This window comes from Aspergillus vadensis, assembly GCF_003184925.1.
Source record: "Aspergillus vadensis CBS 113365 unplaced genomic scaffold BO88scaffold_12, whole genome shotgun sequence".
Classification (NCBI taxonomy): domain Eukaryota; kingdom Fungi; phylum Ascomycota; class Eurotiomycetes; order Eurotiales; family Aspergillaceae; genus Aspergillus; species Aspergillus vadensis.
The window spans coordinates 884259-901803 of record NW_020292050.1 but is presented as its reverse complement, the minus strand read 5'-3'; the positions used below and the strand labels follow the sequence as shown (position 1 = coordinate 901803).

General features: G+C 50.3%; 6 protein-coding genes across 6 annotated transcripts; 1 reads left to right on the top strand and 5 right to left on the bottom strand.

The window, feature by feature from the left end:
* Window positions 1–1243: 1243 nt before the first annotated feature.
* On the top strand, window positions 1244–2737 carry BO88DRAFT_405325 (Fe-S cluster assembly protein Dre2). The gene is made up of 2 exons (XM_025706851.1): window positions 1244–2223; window positions 2292–2737. The coding sequence occupies exons 1-2, from the start codon at window positions 1557–1559 to the stop codon at window positions 2597–2599; spliced, it is 975 nt and encodes a 324-aa protein (XP_025562805.1). The 5' UTR covers window positions 1244–1556; the 3' UTR covers window positions 2600–2737.
* A 1010-nt stretch (window positions 2738–3747) lies between these two features.
* On the bottom strand, window positions 3748–5923 carry BO88DRAFT_56848 (uncharacterized protein). The gene has a single exon (XM_025712969.1). The coding sequence runs from the start codon at window positions 5467–5469 to the stop codon at window positions 4081–4083; it is 1389 nt and encodes a 462-aa protein (XP_025562804.1). The 5' UTR covers window positions 5470–5923; the 3' UTR covers window positions 3748–4080.
* A 1868-nt stretch (window positions 5924–7791) lies between these two features.
* BO88DRAFT_454082 (uncharacterized protein) lies at window positions 7792–8461 on the bottom strand (the record flags this gene model as incomplete). Its single annotated transcript, XM_025710786.1, has 2 exons — window positions 7792–8194; window positions 8406–8461. The coding sequence occupies 2 exons, from the start codon at window positions 8459–8461 to the stop codon at window positions 7792–7794; spliced, it is 459 nt and encodes a 152-aa protein (XP_025562803.1).
* Window positions 8462–10225: 1764 nt separating this feature from the next.
* Window positions 10226–11693, bottom strand: BO88DRAFT_341371 (NUDIX hydrolase; the record flags this gene model as incomplete). Its single annotated transcript, XM_025703099.1, has 5 exons — window positions 10226–10554; window positions 10642–11028; window positions 11204–11230; window positions 11318–11474; window positions 11667–11693. The coding sequence occupies 5 exons, from the start codon at window positions 11691–11693 to the stop codon at window positions 10226–10228; spliced, it is 927 nt and encodes a 308-aa protein (XP_025562802.1).
* A 411-nt stretch (window positions 11694–12104) lies between these two features.
* BO88DRAFT_405322 (MRS7 family protein) lies at window positions 12105–14411 on the bottom strand. Its single transcript, XM_025706850.1, has 3 exons — window positions 14192–14411; window positions 13579–14102; window positions 12105–13517 (listed from the first exon to the last, which is right to left on the bottom strand). The coding sequence occupies exons 1-3, from the start codon at window positions 14256–14258 to the stop codon at window positions 12468–12470; spliced, it is 1641 nt and encodes a 546-aa protein (XP_025562801.1). The 5' UTR covers window positions 14259–14411; the 3' UTR covers window positions 12105–12467.
* Window positions 14412–14573: 162 nt separating this feature from the next.
* Window positions 14574–16915, bottom strand: BO88DRAFT_405321 (glycerophosphocholine acyltransferase). Its single transcript, XM_025706849.1, has 2 exons — window positions 15702–16915; window positions 14574–15649 (listed from the first exon to the last, which is right to left on the bottom strand). The coding sequence occupies exons 1-2, from the start codon at window positions 16616–16618 to the stop codon at window positions 14911–14913; spliced, it is 1656 nt and encodes a 551-aa protein (XP_025562800.1). The 5' UTR covers window positions 16619–16915; the 3' UTR covers window positions 14574–14910.
* Window positions 16916–17545: the final 630 nt, after the last annotated feature.

Genomic DNA, 17545 nt, shown 5'->3' with positions numbered 1-17545 from the left:
TGGATAACATCGATAGGCAGTCTTTAGTTGGCATATCGCCATCGTACTCGATGACAGTGGCCGCTCGCGAGGTAGAGGTCTGACGGGACTATAGCACCGAGATAAAATTACCTTCCGCATCAGTATATTGCAGCCATTGCACACATCGCTCTATCAAACAATCGAGGAACATATTATTGGGCGATAAGTCTGTGCAATATCTGCTGAACTCGATAGTAGTGTGACTGAGTTGCTGAGCAAAGTTCAGAACAGCTGCCACTCTTGAACTGACCAATATCCACAATGAGCCCTTGGAATTCAGATATTTCATCACGATTTATCGGCATATATATCTAGCTCCAATAAGAGTACACCATAGTACTATCGACCGGGAACTCAGGCAGTATGGATACTAGTAAGTAGCACGATTAGTGGAGTGCTTTCAGCGATGTCAAAGGCAAAGGCCAGACTTGAGCTTTGTGGCAGTAATTCTGGTACATCTCATTCATGAGACAAAGCTGATTTTTATTGCCCTCTTAAGCAAATATTTTCTGGAAATGCTGTCTGTCGTTAGGGTGGCTTTGCTGGCGTGAGGGCCACTCTTTCTGCCCTTCAGTCAGCTTAGAGCCGTTGACGTATTAGCTTGTGTTAAGCTGCATCAAAAATTCTGTATCTCTCGTCAATAAGGTCATCAAAGACTTGTTCCCCCAAAATAATCTTGTTGCAATTGAATCTTCCAACGCTATGGTCGTAGAGACCATTAACTATCAGCCGTATCACATGACCGTATAGTACATGGCCCTCCCGGTTCCCATTTCTGGAAACAATTTAAGGTTAAACTGCACCCCACGCAGAAAAACAGCGGCTCTTTGGCAGACAGCTGTCTCACTTGCCAATAATGGGCTTTTTTGTCATGTATAAAACCATTTCACCGCGCACATCGATAATTGACTAATGAAAATATTGTCTTACCGATGGCAGACACTCTCCGAGTGACATCATGAGCAAGCGGGGTTCTGAGTGATCTCCATTAGTCAGCCAGCTTGGGCAGCAGCCCAGAAGCGCTAAACCCAGTAAGGCCAAAGAATTCCCGTGACAATTTCCCACGGACAGCGAGCAGGGCAATAACAACCCGGCCAAAGTAATATGGGTGCGGGGCATTGGAGGGGAGAAAATCTGCTAAAAATCACTCGGAGTCAAAGAGAACCTCCCAGAAATTAAAACCCACTGACATCGACTTTCCTAAAGGAGGAAACAAATCCCACCACCGCCATCGGACTATCACCTGGCTATTTCCTCGGGGGTTGCAGGCGTGTGCCTCGATTTGTAATCCCCCATCATCAGATAACCCCGAAAATTCGCTGATAACCGTCAAACACAATCTCTGCCACTTTCCCCGCCACCCAATCACAACGCCGTCAGATGACAATTGAGTCAGCCAGACGAAACCCAAAACGAGCATCCGATCACGGCCACTGATCACTTTTGAACCTCAATTTCCACTCCCTTCCATTTATACCCCAACTATCTCCTCTCCCTTCTCCCTTCACGGACGAACTCGCAGGTAGACCGACACAATGGCTCCCTCGTTCGTGACCATCGACACAACGCCTGATTTCGACATGGCACCCGCCCCCTCCTTCCAGCCCATGTCGACCGGCAGCCCCTCCAAGCGCACTCTCCTCCTCGCTCCCCCCTCCATCGCCACTCAAGAAGAGAAGCTCCGGGACCTCTTCACCACCTTTGACCGCTCCACAACCGACCTGCAGATGCTTGACCGCATATCTGCCGGCTTCGTCTCCCTCCCCGCCAACACCTACGATCACATTGTCGTCCTAACCGATACCGATGGCACGCGGCGGTCGGAGGCTCTCCACCTGCTCACGCGGGATGTCTACACCGCGTTGGTTCCCTGCATGAAGGCCGGAGCGAAGCTACAGACCCAGGATAACTTTTTCGGAGAGGCCGAGGAGCGCGAGGCGGTCTTGGCGGGGCTGATCAAGACCGATGCCGGATTTGAGAAGATGGACCAACCCAAGTCGTTCGCGATTCCTCTGCGACGCAATGGGAAGAAAAAGGATGCGGCGAAGACAGAGACAGTTGCTCCCGCACCTGCGCCTGCCCCGCCCGTGCAGCCTGTCACCGTGGGCATGATTAATAATGACGACGATTACGAGAACGACGATGATCTGATTGACGAGGATACCCTGCTGTCGGATGAGGATTTAAAGAGACCTATCCAGCGTAAGTCCCATTCATTTTTCAATAAGTCTTGTGGCATTTGAACCATGCTAACAATGCATGCATCACAGCCCCCGAATGCCAGCCCAAGCCCGGCCGCCGGCGTCGCGCCTGCAAGGACTGCACGTGCGGACTCGCAGCACGACTCGAGGCAGAGGAACAAGCGGAGCGGGAGAAGGCAGACAAGGCTCTGAACGTGATGAAGCTGGAGACGGAGGACCTGAACGAGCTGGACTTTACCGTGCAGGGTAAGACAGGCTCATGTGGAAACTGTGCCCTGGGCGATGCCTTCCGGTGCGCGGGCTGTCCGTTCATCGGACTGCCGGCGTTCAAGCCGGGCCAAGAGGTGCAGATCCTGGAAAATGTTGCGCAGTTGTGAAAGTTTCCTTTTCAGTTCTTCTCGGGTTGGGTCTTTTCAATAATTTCGGTTCCTTGTGGGTTGGTTGGTCGGTTTGCTTGGACAGGCGATGGTTGGGCGCAGGTTAAAATAGAATACCTTATCTTAGTTTAGCCTTTTTATTTATCATGACCTAACTCTATGAAATATATAGGGTTGCATTTAGGGAATATCAATGACCTACTATTCGTTCCTATTGCACCGCTTGATAAACACAGTAACCTTACTACTTTTGCATAATACAGTACTGCGCTGTCCAACAGAGAATAAATATAGTATGCAATCCAGCAACCCACATCATCGAACACAAGCCCAATAAACAGTACAGACAACACAACAAGAAACCCATCCCACCCATTCATTCATCTTCTTTCCTACTCCCTAATCTGTACTAAATACACAACATCCAAATCCCGACCCCATCCCCACACCTACGACATGGAATACTACTTACTAGTACCAGATCATTGAGAAACAAAACCAAAAGTAACACAACACCACAAATCCAGTACTAAGCCAAAAGTCGCACAGCATTATCCATCCACCCCATCCCTAGATCACTACATTCTATAATACCTCCTACTATAGAAGAAAGATAATATAGTATCTACTAAGCAGCTAATCAGCTAATCAGCTGATATTGTAGCTAGCTTAAAGGGGTAGTAGTCGAAGCAAGGGTTTACACAGTATGCACAGATATCGTAAATTTATTTGCATGCCTAAGACTACAGATACGTACAGCTACAGTCACGATGACCTGATTCAGATTGTATAGATAGGGATAAAGGATTGGAGGGATTTGATTCGAAATCAGAATTATGATGTTTCACTTGTAGATTGGGACTGTCTATGGTTGTCAACGGAGATGGATACTGTGTGTTTAATTTGTGCCTAGGGGGTGAAAGACAGGGCAAGGGTTAGGGAAAGGAAAGGAAAGGAAAGAGAGACATTTGATCCAGGAGAATTTCCTAGTCAGATCATGTGCTGGTGCTGCATATGCAAGTATTGGGGATAGATCTGTAAGGGATGGTGGCACGTGTTGCATTATCATCTTACAGTATGGGTTACATGCTTTTGGGTGGGGTGCGGTGTATTCAATTACTACGATTATTGGACGATTAGTCTGACTGTTTTGGGTTGTAGATGATAAGATTCGATATTGGGTCATTATAAGCTAGTATCCTCAATATAATATACTAAAAAGTGAAGTGGCTATAGATAAAGCATCTATAGGTGCATCCCCAACGCCAAGCAGAGACCCTGAAAATGCCAACGGGATATCACGGTAATGACTAGAGTTGCAGGACAAGACGAGAGTTGTAGAGGTAGAGAGTGACCGGAAATAAGGACAGGCTAATTGGATAACATGGACAATGAAGCGAATGGGATATCATGAACATAGAAAGGAAAGAAGACGGAACGAGAAAGGAAAGTCTGAGAGGAGAGATAGTGAGCTCTTCGTTCTAAATCCATGGATCGGTCTGTCCATAATTGTTATTGTATGGACTGACTGGTCCGACTAGTCGGATCTGTGATTTCAGCTCTGTGTGCCGTCGATCGCCTCGCACTCCGATCATCTTCTTCCGCGCGCCGTCAAGGGCGTCGAGGATATGATGGGTGCCGTCTTGAATGGCTCGGACGCAGTCCCGGGTGTTCTGCTGGAGTTGAGACCGGGCGGGTGGCGTCAGGGGTGGCGTTGCGGAGGACACAAAGCCCTTCTTTGACGAGCGTCGTTTCCGATAGCGAGGAAACCGAACGTTAGGGCTCTGTCGGTAACTGATTCGCTTCTCGCGACCTGGCTTCTCCCAGATCGCAGCACCGTACTTCTGATACGGCGACATCGGCACTGCCAGCTGCTTCTTCCGTGGGGACGCCATAGGCCGCGGGTGCGGGCCGCGCGCACCCATGGTTGAGCGAGTGGACATGCGCGATAGGCGTTTATTCGAGGGTGAGACATCCACTGGGCTCAGAGGAGACCTTGGACTTCCAGGATGATAATATTCGTCGGTGGTGGTGGTGGTGATCTTGCTCGATGGCGTGGGGGTGCGCACAGGATCCACTGAATCTGCTGTCGGGAATGACGACCGATTACTCTTGTTTCGTTCTAGGGAATTTTTCGACAAGCGCCGTTGCACATAGGAGCGAATGGAATTGCGCACGTCCTGAGCGAGGGCGCGTCCACTTCGATCGGATGAGTTCCAACGGTTGCGGCCTTTGGCGAAGTCGAACACGGTGAGGTTCAGTTTACTGCCGTTCTTTTTGCGGGGGTGAGTGGGAAAACGCGGGGATGTAGGGAGAGCCGACGGAGTAGCCAGCTCAGGGAAAAAGTCCCATTTCTTCTCCCGGAAGTAATGGTTGGGGCCAGCCCGGTTAGCGACCCAGGGTTGGGCTCGGTCGGAGTGGTCATCGTGGAGGAAAGTAGTGGTGATGGCGAAAGGTGCGGACTTTGGATGGTCATTGTGGTGATGGTGATGGTCGTCATGCTGGTACGGGTCGATGGGCCCGGTAGTGGGTGGATGATCGACAAGCTCGGACAGATCGTCCGAACCAGAGCGGACAAAAACAGGGTAACTCTCGGACGAATCCGCCGAAAAGCGTCGGCTGTCATCGTAGAAGCTGGAGATGGTACTACTGTCATCACTCCATGCAGTGGAGCCCTCATCCATCGACGGGGTCTCAGGCAGTGGCTTGGGAGGCAGCTCCGGGAGCGGCTTATCAATATGTCGCAGTGCCGGGCGAGCAGGGGGCACTGGCACTCGGGGAGGGACGACTTGCTCTAGTCCCTCCAAGGACCGAGAGGGCCTCACTGGAGGGGCCTGTCTAGGAAGTGCCAACGAGGACGGAGAAAGCATGATGCTGTTGTGCTAGATGGAGAGGGGAGGGGAGGTTGGGAGTGGGGAGTAATATTCCCGTGGCTCGGGCCAGGAACTGGGAAGTATATCGTTGGCCGTGCCAGGAGATAGTTTATAGAGTTGGCACGAAGGGAGGGGAAGGGATGTCTCAAAAGACCTTTCCCCCTCCTGAAGGATGGGGGGGAAAGAACAGAGAAAAACGTGGCAAGGGAAAGACAAGCAGAACCAAGAAGCAGAAGGAGTGAAGAGAAAGAAGCCGGAGAAGAGAAAGATAACCAGCAAGAGGCAGCAGCCGGGAGGGAAATGGGCCCGATTGGGATGTTCTCCGTTGGCGAAGTACCAAAATTGTGACCCGAATACGGCCAGCGTCGTTGCTTTTTTGACTTTGCTCGCCAGTCGCCGGTCTTGATGCGATTTTAACCTTTTTTTGGCGTCCAGGATGACAGGCCAGCAGGCAGGGCAAGCAAACAATCACACGACCGTCACCCGTGCAAGTCAGTCAGCCTGTGGCCAGTGTCTTTATCCGGCAGTGTAGAGATAAAGAACCCGCCGGGACCATGGTTCAACCAGAAGAGAACGAGGGGAAAGAAAAAAAAAGAAAGGAATGAGGATGAACGAAGAAGGGAGGAAGGGAGAAGAAGAGGGAGAGGAAAGGGAGACGATATGATGGAGTTTAAAGGGAGATAGGTTTAATAATAATAATCAAAATAATAATCATTAGAGGAAGAAGGAAGAAGAGGAGAACGAGGCCGACGACAAGAAACTCAGCAGCGGATGGATGTGATGGGATCCATCAGGGAGGGTCGCCATATGCAGCTCGTCAAGCTCCGTCTGGCTGGTCCGGCCGTTCATCCCTAGATCCCAAGGAGTTCGGGGCGGAGTCCATGTAGAATTTTGGGAAATTTTAATGGGAAAAAATAAAATAAATACTCAAAAAGCAAAAAATAAAAGCGACATATCTCAAGGGCAGTTCCTGGCCGAACTGCAGGATGGGATCGTCGTGGTCATCATCATGGGCGGGAATAGCCTCATGAGAGTGACACCCTCATGCAAGGGATGGACCGGGGGGTGTGGATGGTGTGTGTGGATGGTGTGTGGGTGGGCTTGCTGAGGGGCGCGCCATTAGGGTGATTTCCGTTCAATTTTCGTCTACAATTACCGGGATTGTGGTTCTGGCTCTAGATAGAATGATTATTGATTGAATGATTTGGAAGTTAGGAACAACACATTGACACAGAGGCTGAGAGAAAGATAGACATGGGAAGGTCCAGACAATTGATGGATGGGGGAAAGATCGGGTTAGGGCCGGGGAAGAATACGAAGCGCAATAACCAACAACTCTGAAGTCACCGAGTGATCCCAGCTTACTTGCTTGCTGATTGCTGGATTGCTGATTGCTGAACCCCGGAAGTCGATCCTTTCCCTCCGTCACAAGTGGGATCTGAATGGTTCATGGCATGGCGCGGGTTTATTCTTAGTGATTCTTAGTTGGATCAACACTAATCGACTCTACTAAACCAACTAGTCGCGTCGGTCGTTGCCAGTCAAACAAAGAAACCTGGACGCCGCTTATCCCTGGTTGCCCTCCTCCACAGCCTTCAACCTTCATCCTTCAGCCTTTCAGCTTGCACACTCTTTCTTACTCTTTTTTCTTTTTACTTTCTCATTTTCTGCTATCTACCTACCTAACTAACTTTGGGCATTTCACGCTGCTTACTCTTCTATCTCATCCCTGCACTCGATTGAACTTAATTTCGCAATGGTGGCTTAACTATTCAGCATGTCCCCTAGTCTTTTGTCGACGGAGAAAACAAAAAGAAAAGTCTTCATAGAAAAGTGACACACATACGCACTGTAGGGAATCAAACCAGATAGATCATATTGCGGTATGGAGATCGCCTTTGACAGACCCTCTTCCCTCTTGCTTCTGTCCCTCTTCTCTGCACGCTTAGCGTGGCCTAGTTTCCTTAGTCGCGTTGACTTACTCCCCTAGCTGCTTCTCTTCTTCGTTGCTTATCCCTGCTTCTTTCCTTTCTTTTCTTTATCTTCCCCTTAGTTTGAAAGGTACATATACTCTCCTATATGACAGGTAACACAGATAGTTTATCCAGCATGACATTCTTCTGGCTTCACCACAGGCCAGAATGACCAGTGTCGGTATCTACCTTCTCTCATCTGGGCAGATTGACGGCAAGCAACCGACGAATGACGCCTCGGTTCTCCTAGAACATTCCCCTAGCCTCAGCCACCCTACTTTCCAGCAGGGAAATCACTGCCGATGAGGTAAATTAGAACTCATTTCTCTATGACAGGTCCATCCAGTCAGGACACGTGCTCCAGGCCGGTCTCGCTCTCAGCATTCTTTGGATAGGTCATCCCCAGCGTCTCACAGTCCACGCCGCCATACGCCTCGTTCCTCCCATCCTCCACTGTTCGTTCCCTCCGCTCGGGATACTGCTGCGTGGTCACGCCAGATAGCCCCATCGGAGTCCAGGCAACAATCCTGATGGCCCCCCATTCGACCGGGGATAGCTCAGAGAATGCCAAAACAGCAGCTCCACATTCGTCCGTCGCGACAGTGAGATTGGGCAGCTGAATGAAGCAACGGACCCGGGCGGGTATAGTTCGGACATCATCGAATCGTGGTGCAGCTGAGCCTGATGGGAGCTGAGCAGAATAGACGGTGGGGGTGGCTAGAGGCTGGCTGTCGCGGTACGCGCTGAATCTGCTATCTCATCAGCTCCACTGAGACGACAACTCATTCGATCGATCCACTCCAGCAGTAAGCATGAGCTCATGATGAGGCAAGAGAGGATGCACTAAGATGCAAGTCTTCTGGAATCAATCAAGCTTAGAGCCGGAGTGGGGCCTCTACGGCCAGGCTACCCACCGCCAGCATTCAAGATAGCGGCCCAGCATTCCACTCACGGGCATACCCGACCCGTTTCAGATCACTGTCGGATTGAGGCTGGTCCCATGGCAGCCAAGCCATGTTGCTGCAGGCAATGCAAGCCAATCAGTGTCAGTAGTTAGCTGACGGCCTCCTCATTCAACCTGCGATGTCGCAAGTTTCGCAAATTGCCCGTTCTCGGGAATACGGAAGTCTAGATTTGATTTCCTGAGACTAGCACCGTTGGCAAAGCTAACTCAAGTGTCAATCTCCACCACTAACAATGTGAGATTAATGACGCTAGCATCGTTGTACGGGATGTCTTACTCTCATCCGCGTTAGGCGAGCAGACAAGGTTTGGCAAGCATGGCATTCCTAACCCTAATACTCCCTCCAGAGACATTCCCCGCTAGTAGACTTTCCGAAGACTCGAGTGGCTGGTGGCAAGTGAGTATCGGAAATCAAAGTGAGTTCAGAGTGACATTTCATCATGGCCAACACGGGCATGCCACACGGGCCGAGAGTCCAATGAGGTTGAGCCAGTATTGCAAATATAGATAGTTGCTGTATTACTTTGGGGTCGGTCACGATTGAAATCAGGCTGAGATAACACCCTCCCTGTAATACCAAGCGGCTGCTTGTGAGAATAATCTGGCATTGGCTGTGGTAATCCAGCATTTTAGTACACGTTAATCGCCGCCTGGCACTGCTTGAGCCACAGCCAGACCCGTGTTGACGGTCATTATGCTTGGACGAAGAATGCGAGCTGCAGTATCAAAGCCAATCGAGCTGGTCCCATGAGTGAACAGACCTGACCACGTGCAGCGATAGCCCCAGCAAACATCAAACTTCACCCGCTCTGAGTGCTGGCATTTACTACTTCACATTCCATCAATTTTGTATCTTGTTGGAAAAGCCACCACTTACATGTCCGCTTCTCGGGTGTCCCAATGCCATCGTATCCCACTTAGTACAATAACCACGAACCATGAGCAGAACACGACGTCTACTAACCAAATCACAATGAACCACCACTTAACAATACACCTACCTCCTCTCAATAAATCTACCTACACCCACACATTCACCCCCAACCAAATATACCACTACTCACATCAAACCATGCCCTTATCAAACATATCATCACACCAGACCCGATCTCTATCAATCAATCCCCCTCAACTGAGCGAATAAGTACTTACTCCCTAACTAGTCCCTCCCATAAGTAATCACACATACACCCACCAAATACCACTAAGTAGCCCAAATCAAAACCCACCAACCCCTCTGGCAGCCACTCACCACTCACCACTCATCACCACCACCATCACCCTGCACACGCCATACCCACAATGACAAATCCCTCCGTGTCCGTATTCATCGTTTGTGTAACCAACAAATAAAATACGAAATGTTAGTATCAATCAGAACATGGGGGAAATTAACAACTAACTGCAGAACGGTTTTAACCGATAGGAAATTGGATGCGAAATGCATGATATGCATACGTGTGTGTGCGTGGGATGTCATCACGGCAGTTGCAAATTCAAATACCTATGCATTGTTTAGTGCTGGTTGGACGAGTATTTGCAGGTGGGGAGTGAGATAAGGGGATGGGAGTGATGGATCGATGGGTTGTTTGGATGTCTGAGGTGAGTGTCAGTATTTCAGGGACTGTGTCTGTGTGCTAATGTTGTTATGGCTATGGTTGAGCTAGTGATGCTGGACTCGGGTGGTATTGTTCCATAGGTGTTGTAAGAGGCATCTATTCTCTTTGTCTTTGATTTGATTCATAGGGCTCGCTCAAGTATAACATCTGAATGGTCTAACAGAAGGCTATCAACACAGCAGTAAGTACTGTAAGTATCAACTAAGTTTAGCCGCCATCTCCATATCCCGCCTAGTCAACTGATCGCCTGTCCTCCGAATCGGACTTAACCGGCCCATCTTCCTTAACTTCTCAATGATCGCCTCATCCCCAAAGTGACTATTGTGCTCAAATTCCGGCTCTTCGGCATACGCAACCCGCGCCACATCAACCAACATCCGCGCCGTCATCCCAAACACCCGGTACCGAGTAACCTGCGAGGCCTTCTCCTGCTCCTCCAACTGACTAACCGCTTCTTTCTGTTCCTCCGTTCTTGTCTTCGGCTTAACCACTTCTTTAGGCCGAACAGGGACGAAGAATTGATGCACTGCTCCTAGTCAGCCACCACAACACGACCCAACAAACAGGAAAGCACGCAAGCAAACAGACAAACAAAAGAAGATATAATACTCACTCCTCCAATTCTCATGATACCACTCCGTCCAAGCCCCCTTATACCACTCCGTCGGATCCCCATCACCCCAATCCTCCATATCCCTACAGCGCAGGAAATTGCGAAACGGCGCCGTAAACACCGCCGCGACTTCGCGCGCATCCAGCCTCGGGATTAGCGAGACCTCAGGATCGGCATTCTCGCCAGTCCGCTCATCAAATGAATGCAGCAGCGCCACACATGGCCGAACGACTAGTTCCGTTCGCGCTAGATTGGCTGGGAACTCGCAGAGATGCTCGACCGTAAAGGGCCGAGGTAGCTGCTCGTCGTGTTCGGGGAGGCCGATCTCTTCTTTGGCTTCGCGGCGCGCGGTTTGGATGGGCGTTTCTGATAGGGAGTCGGCGCGGCCTGTGTTTTGGTTTAGTTCGGGTTTGATATCAGTGTGATGTAGCATATAGCATATAGCGTGTTACTACGGTAGATCATAGGAAGATATCTATCCTCGTACGTAGCACACATTCCAACCCCTTAGAGATATGGCTGTGCTATATGAGGATAGAAAAGAGAGACTGAGAGAACTTACCACCCGGTAAAGCAGCCTGGCCAGCATCTGTCATATCACAATTAGCCACACTGCTCCACCTACCACACCAAATCAAGCTATTCCCCAAGGAAACGGGTATAAAAGTATACATACAAGACCTCAACGTTGCCGCCCTCATCGTCAATACAACCCTCAAGTCCCCCTTCTGGTCCGCATACAGCAGCACCAGGACCGCGGCGCGGCGTGACAACGGGACCGAGGTATAAGTTGTTGGCGGGGGAGTATAGTTTCTTAATCTGGCGATGGCTTTCTGCGATTCACATTGTTAGTTAAACACTTAGTAGCCTATTTGCTTACAGATTGAGGGGGTTATTCTCGTTGGTTGGTTATTGATGGATTGAACTCGGTGATGTTACGTCATTTAGTTTAGGGGAAGGGGTGTATTGTGTAGATGAGAGGAGGTAGGTATATTGTAAAGATTTAGGATGTAGGGATAATGTACCTGTGAAATTGGATTTAGAGGGGGCATGGTAATGGGATCTGCGACTTTGGGATGGGTGTAGAAGTGACTTTGGGTGCTGAAGGTGCGAGGGAGAATGATCCGTGAGGAAGAATAGAATTGGCGGTGCAGTATGCGATGGTGATGATGGTGGAGGAGAGGATTTTGCATTGCAGGAGACAGAAGAAAACTAGTTTAGGGATGTAAGGGGCTAGTTGATTTATCTATCGATTGGCTAGCTCGTTACTTGCCCATGTGTTGATGCAGGATTGATAGTTTAGTTGTTTGGTGGAGGTACGGAGGAGTAAGTCACTTGATAAAGTTATCGGGTTTGTTGCCGAGGTACTTGACGGAGGAGCCGCTGACTGAAAAGTTAATTACCCGATGGGTTGAATGCTACGAAGTTGTTCGGTAGGTATATTTTGGAATAGATTATAGAACTATCAATTAATATCCACGTCATATTTTTGTCCAGATCAACCGTCCAAGTCGACTAAGTAAGTATCTATTTCAGTGTCGGTAGGTCACAAAGAAAGAAGCCTGGTTTAAAAGGATATAAGAGACCCAGATTCAATGGTGTCCAACCACGGATCCCAGAAATCAAACAAGAAATGAAACGAGTAAATAAACAAACAAGCGAACAGAGTCTATCGTATACACACTAACACATGGGAAGAAAAAGAAAGGGAGAGAAAGTAGAGAGTATAGGCGTAGGGATCAAGAGGAGAAAAGAGATCTATGTCAAGTTCATCAACGCGGTATAAACGCCCTGTCGAAGCAAAGAGAAGAGATGGAAGGTTGCGATTATTTCTTCTCCTCCTTAGCCTGGGTAGACTGTTGTGCCTGCTCGGCTTTCTCTCCCTCCTGGACGGCTTCGCTGGCCTCACCCGCTTGCGTCTTGTACTTGGCTTCGTACTTGACGTCTTCCTTGTCATCGATATCCTCGATGTCCTTAGGAGCAGAGACGCCCTTCTCCTCGTTCTCGCTGTTCTGCTCGTTCTCCTCCTCGATCAGCTCTTGCTGCTCGCGGATGACCTCCAGACGCTGCTTGTTGGTGGCAGCGCCCTCGGCATTGTGAACCTCGAGCTCAATTTCGTGGAACAGCTCCTCGGGAATGCTGGACAGAACGGACTGGAGAGCCTCAATCTGGGACGACATCTCGGCTTCCTTACCACCCTGGGCGTAGACGTATGCGTTGCTCAGCACAAGAAGGGTGGAGGGGACGCCCTGCTTGAGACGCAGGTCCAGCCACATCGACATGTCCTCGCGCAGGCGAGCGGGAGACACACCGTGTGTGCGGATACCACGGGAGGCGCATGCCATCTGCAGTTCAGGGACAGACAGAGAGTCCACACCTTCGTGGAAGATAGCGCGGTCGTCGCGCTTGATCTGGCGCATACGGTGGCGGATGTTGTAGCGGAGCATGGCGTCCGTTCCAAAAGTATTGAGGTTCATGTACTTGCAGATACCCACCAGCTGAGGCCGAGACAGGTTGTCGAGAGTCAGGTCATCCTTGAAGATCTTGCACACCTTGATCACGTCGTCGGGAGTGGGCGATTCTCCCGTGGTACGGATCTTCTTGAAAAACTCGGCAAACTCTTCATTCTTGACGGTCGCAGCAGTGACCGGGAGACCAGACTCCTTCAGTGTGTCCTTCAGGAAACCCGAAACCTCCTTACGTGTTGAGCTCAGGCTTAGGGCCTTCTTCTCACGCGCCTTCTGGCCCTCATAGGTGCTAGGCAGCATGTTCGGGAACAGCTTCAGGGCAATGGGAAGCAGCAGTTCCGCGAAGGGGATGATAACGAACATGGAGAAAGGCACAAGGCGACCCAGATCCTTGACGGTTCTTTGGAGCTACACACATAAAATCATTAGCGACGATCAATGCAGCGTACTCCATGCGGACTGTACTAACCTGACGGTGCTCTCTGCGACTGAGTTCATAGCCTGCAGCCATCTTCAATGCCAATCTAGAACTAATCCTGACTTCTGTAGCAAGAAGCTTGGTACCATCCCAGTAGTGCTGAGCTTCCTTCTTGATCTTTTGTCCGATTGTCAGTTTCTTCGTCTCCTTCTTCTCCTCCTTCTTGCCATCAACATCTGCGGACTTCGCCGTCGTCAGCTCGGACGACTTTCCATTGTTTTGCGCCGCAATTTGAGACGAGATAGACTGTCCAGAGTTAGGTGCGACCTTCTGGACATCTTTGGAAGGCTGCACGTTGTCCGGTGGGAGGGGCTTCTTGGCCTGTTCTGCGTTGAAGCCCGGAGGGGGGAACGAGTTTGAAGAAGAAGAGGAGGACGTCGACGGATCGGTGGCATATCCGCGCTGCTGAGGGACTAAAAGGGCGATTGCCGACAATTGAGATGGCAGACCTCTGCCGTTGAATCGGAGGTTTGCGGCCGTCGACGCAGCCAAGGCACCGGAAAGTCGTTGGCGGGCTGCATGCGAACACCAGGTTAGCGATCGAGCAGTCAAAGTCGAAGCCCTTTGGGCCCTCGGATAGACAAGAGATTCCAGCTCAACTTACCGAGCAGATTAGGCCGCAATACTGCATTGCCGCGCACAAGGCTAGCTGACCTCATTGTAACGGACATTGCGGAAACCTAGGGGATCGAAATGCTCGGAAGATCGAGCGAATGCAGACGGATGCACAACAATACAGAGCCAAATGCGTGACGTGACTTCAAATGTGACACACTGAGGAGAAGGTTATGAAAATAATCGGAAATCACAAAAAGTAAGACGAGGTGCTGGCGTAGTGTCGTTCGTCCCCCGAGAGTCTGGAGCAGAGGTGGCTACACACGTGACCGCGGCGACGTCGGACTTAAGGTTTGATCGCCGCCGAACGCAAAATGCGAGTCCGGCCGGCTTCGCTACTGGAAGCTTCGACTTCCGATTTCACCCCCGTCGTGACTCAGTTCATTTCCCTAAGGATGGACTAACCCACTAGCTGACTATCCACATATTCATGTCATTAATTCGCTTGTAAAGAGCATCTCGTAATTACGGACCATATCACATCATCACGCAAGTCTAAGAAATCAATCATATACTGTCATAAACAAAAAGCAGAAAATGTAGCACAGGACAGGCCAGACAGTAAGGAATGATAACAGATGAAGTTGGGTATCAACGAGAAACGGTTCCGATCTGGTCGGATCCACAAGTCAAAGCTATAGGCAAGAACCAAGACTCCTGAACGAAGCAAAGGGAGCATTATGTGAGGAGCTTCATGTAACAATCGTCTCAAGACCTTTCCCGGACCCCAGAATTGTCGGCAGCATGGCTGCTCTCTACACCAGTCGATTGCGCATCAAGAAGAGGGATCTGATCAACGCCGACTTTGTCGGATCCGCCACTGGCCGATTCCTCGAGACCCTTGACCCCGACTGTCGCAGCATTGTCAGACGACAGAAGCGTTGGGCTGGAGACCCCTTCCGGGGACGATTGCCAGCGAGCAACATCCTTCTTCAGCTCTTCCAATTCCTTCTGGAAGCGCTTGCCGAAGACGTCGATATAGTATGTCGCGCCGTTGTGAACGCTGAGAATGAAAAGACCGGTGAGGAAAAGACCACTCGCCCACCGAGACCAAAACCACAGAGGGCAGGGGATCATGGTCAATATCGCATACAAATACTGAATCAGCATAAAAGCCGGAGCCTGGAGAGATTCGGGGAGGCTCAGGACGACTTTGCCGATCCAGGTCTTGGCATACGATTTGCGGAGCCAAGTGAAGCTGGTCGGACGTCCTGCAGCAATCTTCTCGGCACGACGAACAGTGATAAAACAGTGGTACGTCAGCTGCCAAATAACATAAGGCACTGTTGCCCATCCCATCATTTCCAGGAGGTTGAAATGATTGGGCGAACCCGGTTCACTGAACTTGATCTCGTAGATCGCCGGGAATCGTTCTCGCAGCGTCTCCGCTGACGTCATATGGACGAGACAATGCAAGGAAACGGGTGGCATGATGTGGATAAACAGACTGTGCTCAAGTCAATGGTTGTTCATAATGGCATCATAATAGCGAAGCTTACCTGACCACCTTGTCCATACTGTGGAAAACCATCGAGTTGCGCCACATGGCAATCGCAACGGCGTTGTTGCCGAATACCAGGCAAAAGGTGCTGATAAACAGCCTCTTCGAGCCAGGGAAAACCCAGAGGCTGAGCATACAGAGCACATTGACAAAGTAGCATAGATCAGCCAAGAAATAGTGGTAGCCCTTTTTGTGATACCGGTAGTATCTAATAGGCATGAAGTAGGCCAGCTGCACGCTGAACCAGATGTAAAAGTACTCTGGGAACCCTCCAAGGAGGTAGCCGCTCACGAGGATGTTCATAACACCAGCAATGAAAGAGATCTTCTCACGTAGTGTCACAGTAGCGGTCGCGTTCCATTGTTTCCCCAGGCGTTCCACGCCATCTTTCATGCGACGGCGGTACTTGTCTAACTGCTCATCGGCTGTTGGAACCCGTCTCTTCCATTCGCCCACAACACGTTCCTTCGCGTTAATCGAAGTGTGCTTGAGCTTCTCGCGTTGTCTCTTGACTTTGTCCTTTTGCGCGTTGAGTGCTCGCTGCAGCCTTTCCAGCCTTTGTGACAGAGAGAGGTTATCAAGCAGATCGAACACTGTCAGTTGGTCTAGAGGCGGAAATGTCTCCCAGTCATCATGGTACGAAAAGGAGGGGTTTCGCGACAGACGCCCAGGTGAGGCAGGCGGCGAGTAGAATGTATCAGGCGAGTTTAGCGTCTCTTCCGTTTCAGAGAGATCGTAGTCCGTGGTGGGATGCAAAGCAGGCGAGCTACTGCTAGCCACGGACTCTGGCTTCCTGGCATCATAGGAACCACCGTCTTCCATGATGAGCCTCTGCTGAAAGGAGAATATCGTGGGACCGTCACGGGAGTGTGGATAAGGCCGGCTGAGGAAGCGTCCTATAGTTAGCATCCCCATGTTGTTTAGAGTAAATCAATAGCCAAGCTTGGACTAAGCAGGACCGGTGCTGCACCCGGGCAGATTAAGGTAGGGTAGATCAAGGGGCGAGTGATGGGATAAGGAAAACAGAGCAGGAAGTGATCCAAAACGGATGCGGATTCCTTATCAATCTAAGGCATGGCGGACGAATCCGTGGATGACTTACAAACAAATGCGGCGAGGTATACTGTATTCAAACCAAAGGATGGAGTTCGGACGACTGAGTTTTTGGGATGATAAGGCGCAACCAGTGTGCTTCAACGCTCAGAGCGCATGACCGTAAAAGTCGGGGAGCAGAAGGAAAGAGATGCAGGAAGTTGAGAGCAAGTTGGAAGGATGAGGTTCTCCGTGTGCACGCGTTGGAGCTTGTGGTTGGCTGCTGCTGACTTGTCGCGACTTTGCCGTTCCAGACCGGCGATCATCTATCCTGACCCACCTGCGGAGTGCTGCAGCCAATAGAAGATTGTTATACCCTCCACATGATTTGCCCCCATTGAATCCCATGGTTCAATTGTCCCGTTGCGAGGCTTAGTAGATTCCATGCCTCAGGCGGTTGCCATGCTTTCTGGGGCATCTTCAAGGGTCTCTCGGGCATTTGGCTCTCTCGCTCTCCTCGCATTTTACCGTGTACACACTCATGACTACTCTTTTGTGTGCTAAGGAGTCTCTTAGTAGTTAGCAGCTGCTAATCTCATCACACATATTGATTGTCTGTGCTCGATCTATGATCGACTAGACATCCAAGTACATAAGTGTCTTTGTTTCTGGACATTTAAGCTCTACTGCAACTATGATTGCTGGGAAATCGTTCCTGTCGGCATCTGAACCCGGATTCTGGCTTGTCTGCAGTACTACTCTATAGTAGTGGCGAGGATCTGATGGGCTCCTCCGAGATGTTCCTGTCCC

What these genes read in the sequence shown, in the direction of transcription:
- BO88DRAFT_405325 (XM_025706851.1), top strand. Translation starts at nt 1,557, where the DNA reads ATGGCTCCCTCGTTCGTGACCATCGACACAACGCCTGATTTCGACATG. An exon ending in TTTAAAGAGACCTATCCAGC is followed by an intron (nt 2,224 to 2,291) that starts GTAAGTCCCATT and finishes CATGCATCACAG; the next exon opens with CCCCCGAATGCCAGCCCAAG.
- BO88DRAFT_56848 (XM_025712969.1), bottom strand. Translation starts at nt 5,469, where the DNA reads ATGCTTTCTCCGTCCTCGTTGGCACTTCCTAGACAGGCCCCTCCAGTG.
- BO88DRAFT_405322 (XM_025706850.1), bottom strand. Translation starts at nt 14,258, where the DNA reads ATGTCCGTTACAATGAGGTCAGCTAGCCTTGTGCGCGGCAATGCAGTA. An exon ending in ATTGCGGCCTAATCTGCTCG is followed by an intron (nt 14,103 to 14,191) that starts GTAAGTTGAGCT and finishes GTTCGCATGCAG; the next exon opens with CCCGCCAACGACTTTCCGGT. An exon ending in GTCGCAGAGAGCACCGTCAG is followed by an intron (nt 13,518 to 13,578) that starts GTTAGTACAGTC and finishes TTATGTGTGTAG; the next exon opens with CTCCAAAGAACCGTCAAGGA.
- BO88DRAFT_405321 (XM_025706849.1), bottom strand. Translation starts at nt 16,618, where the DNA reads ATGGGGATGCTAACTATAGGACGCTTCCTCAGCCGGCCTTATCCACAC. An exon ending in AGTATGGACAAGGTGGTCAG is followed by an intron (nt 15,650 to 15,701) that starts GTAAGCTTCGCT and finishes ACTTGAGCACAG; the next exon opens with TCTGTTTATCCACATCATGC.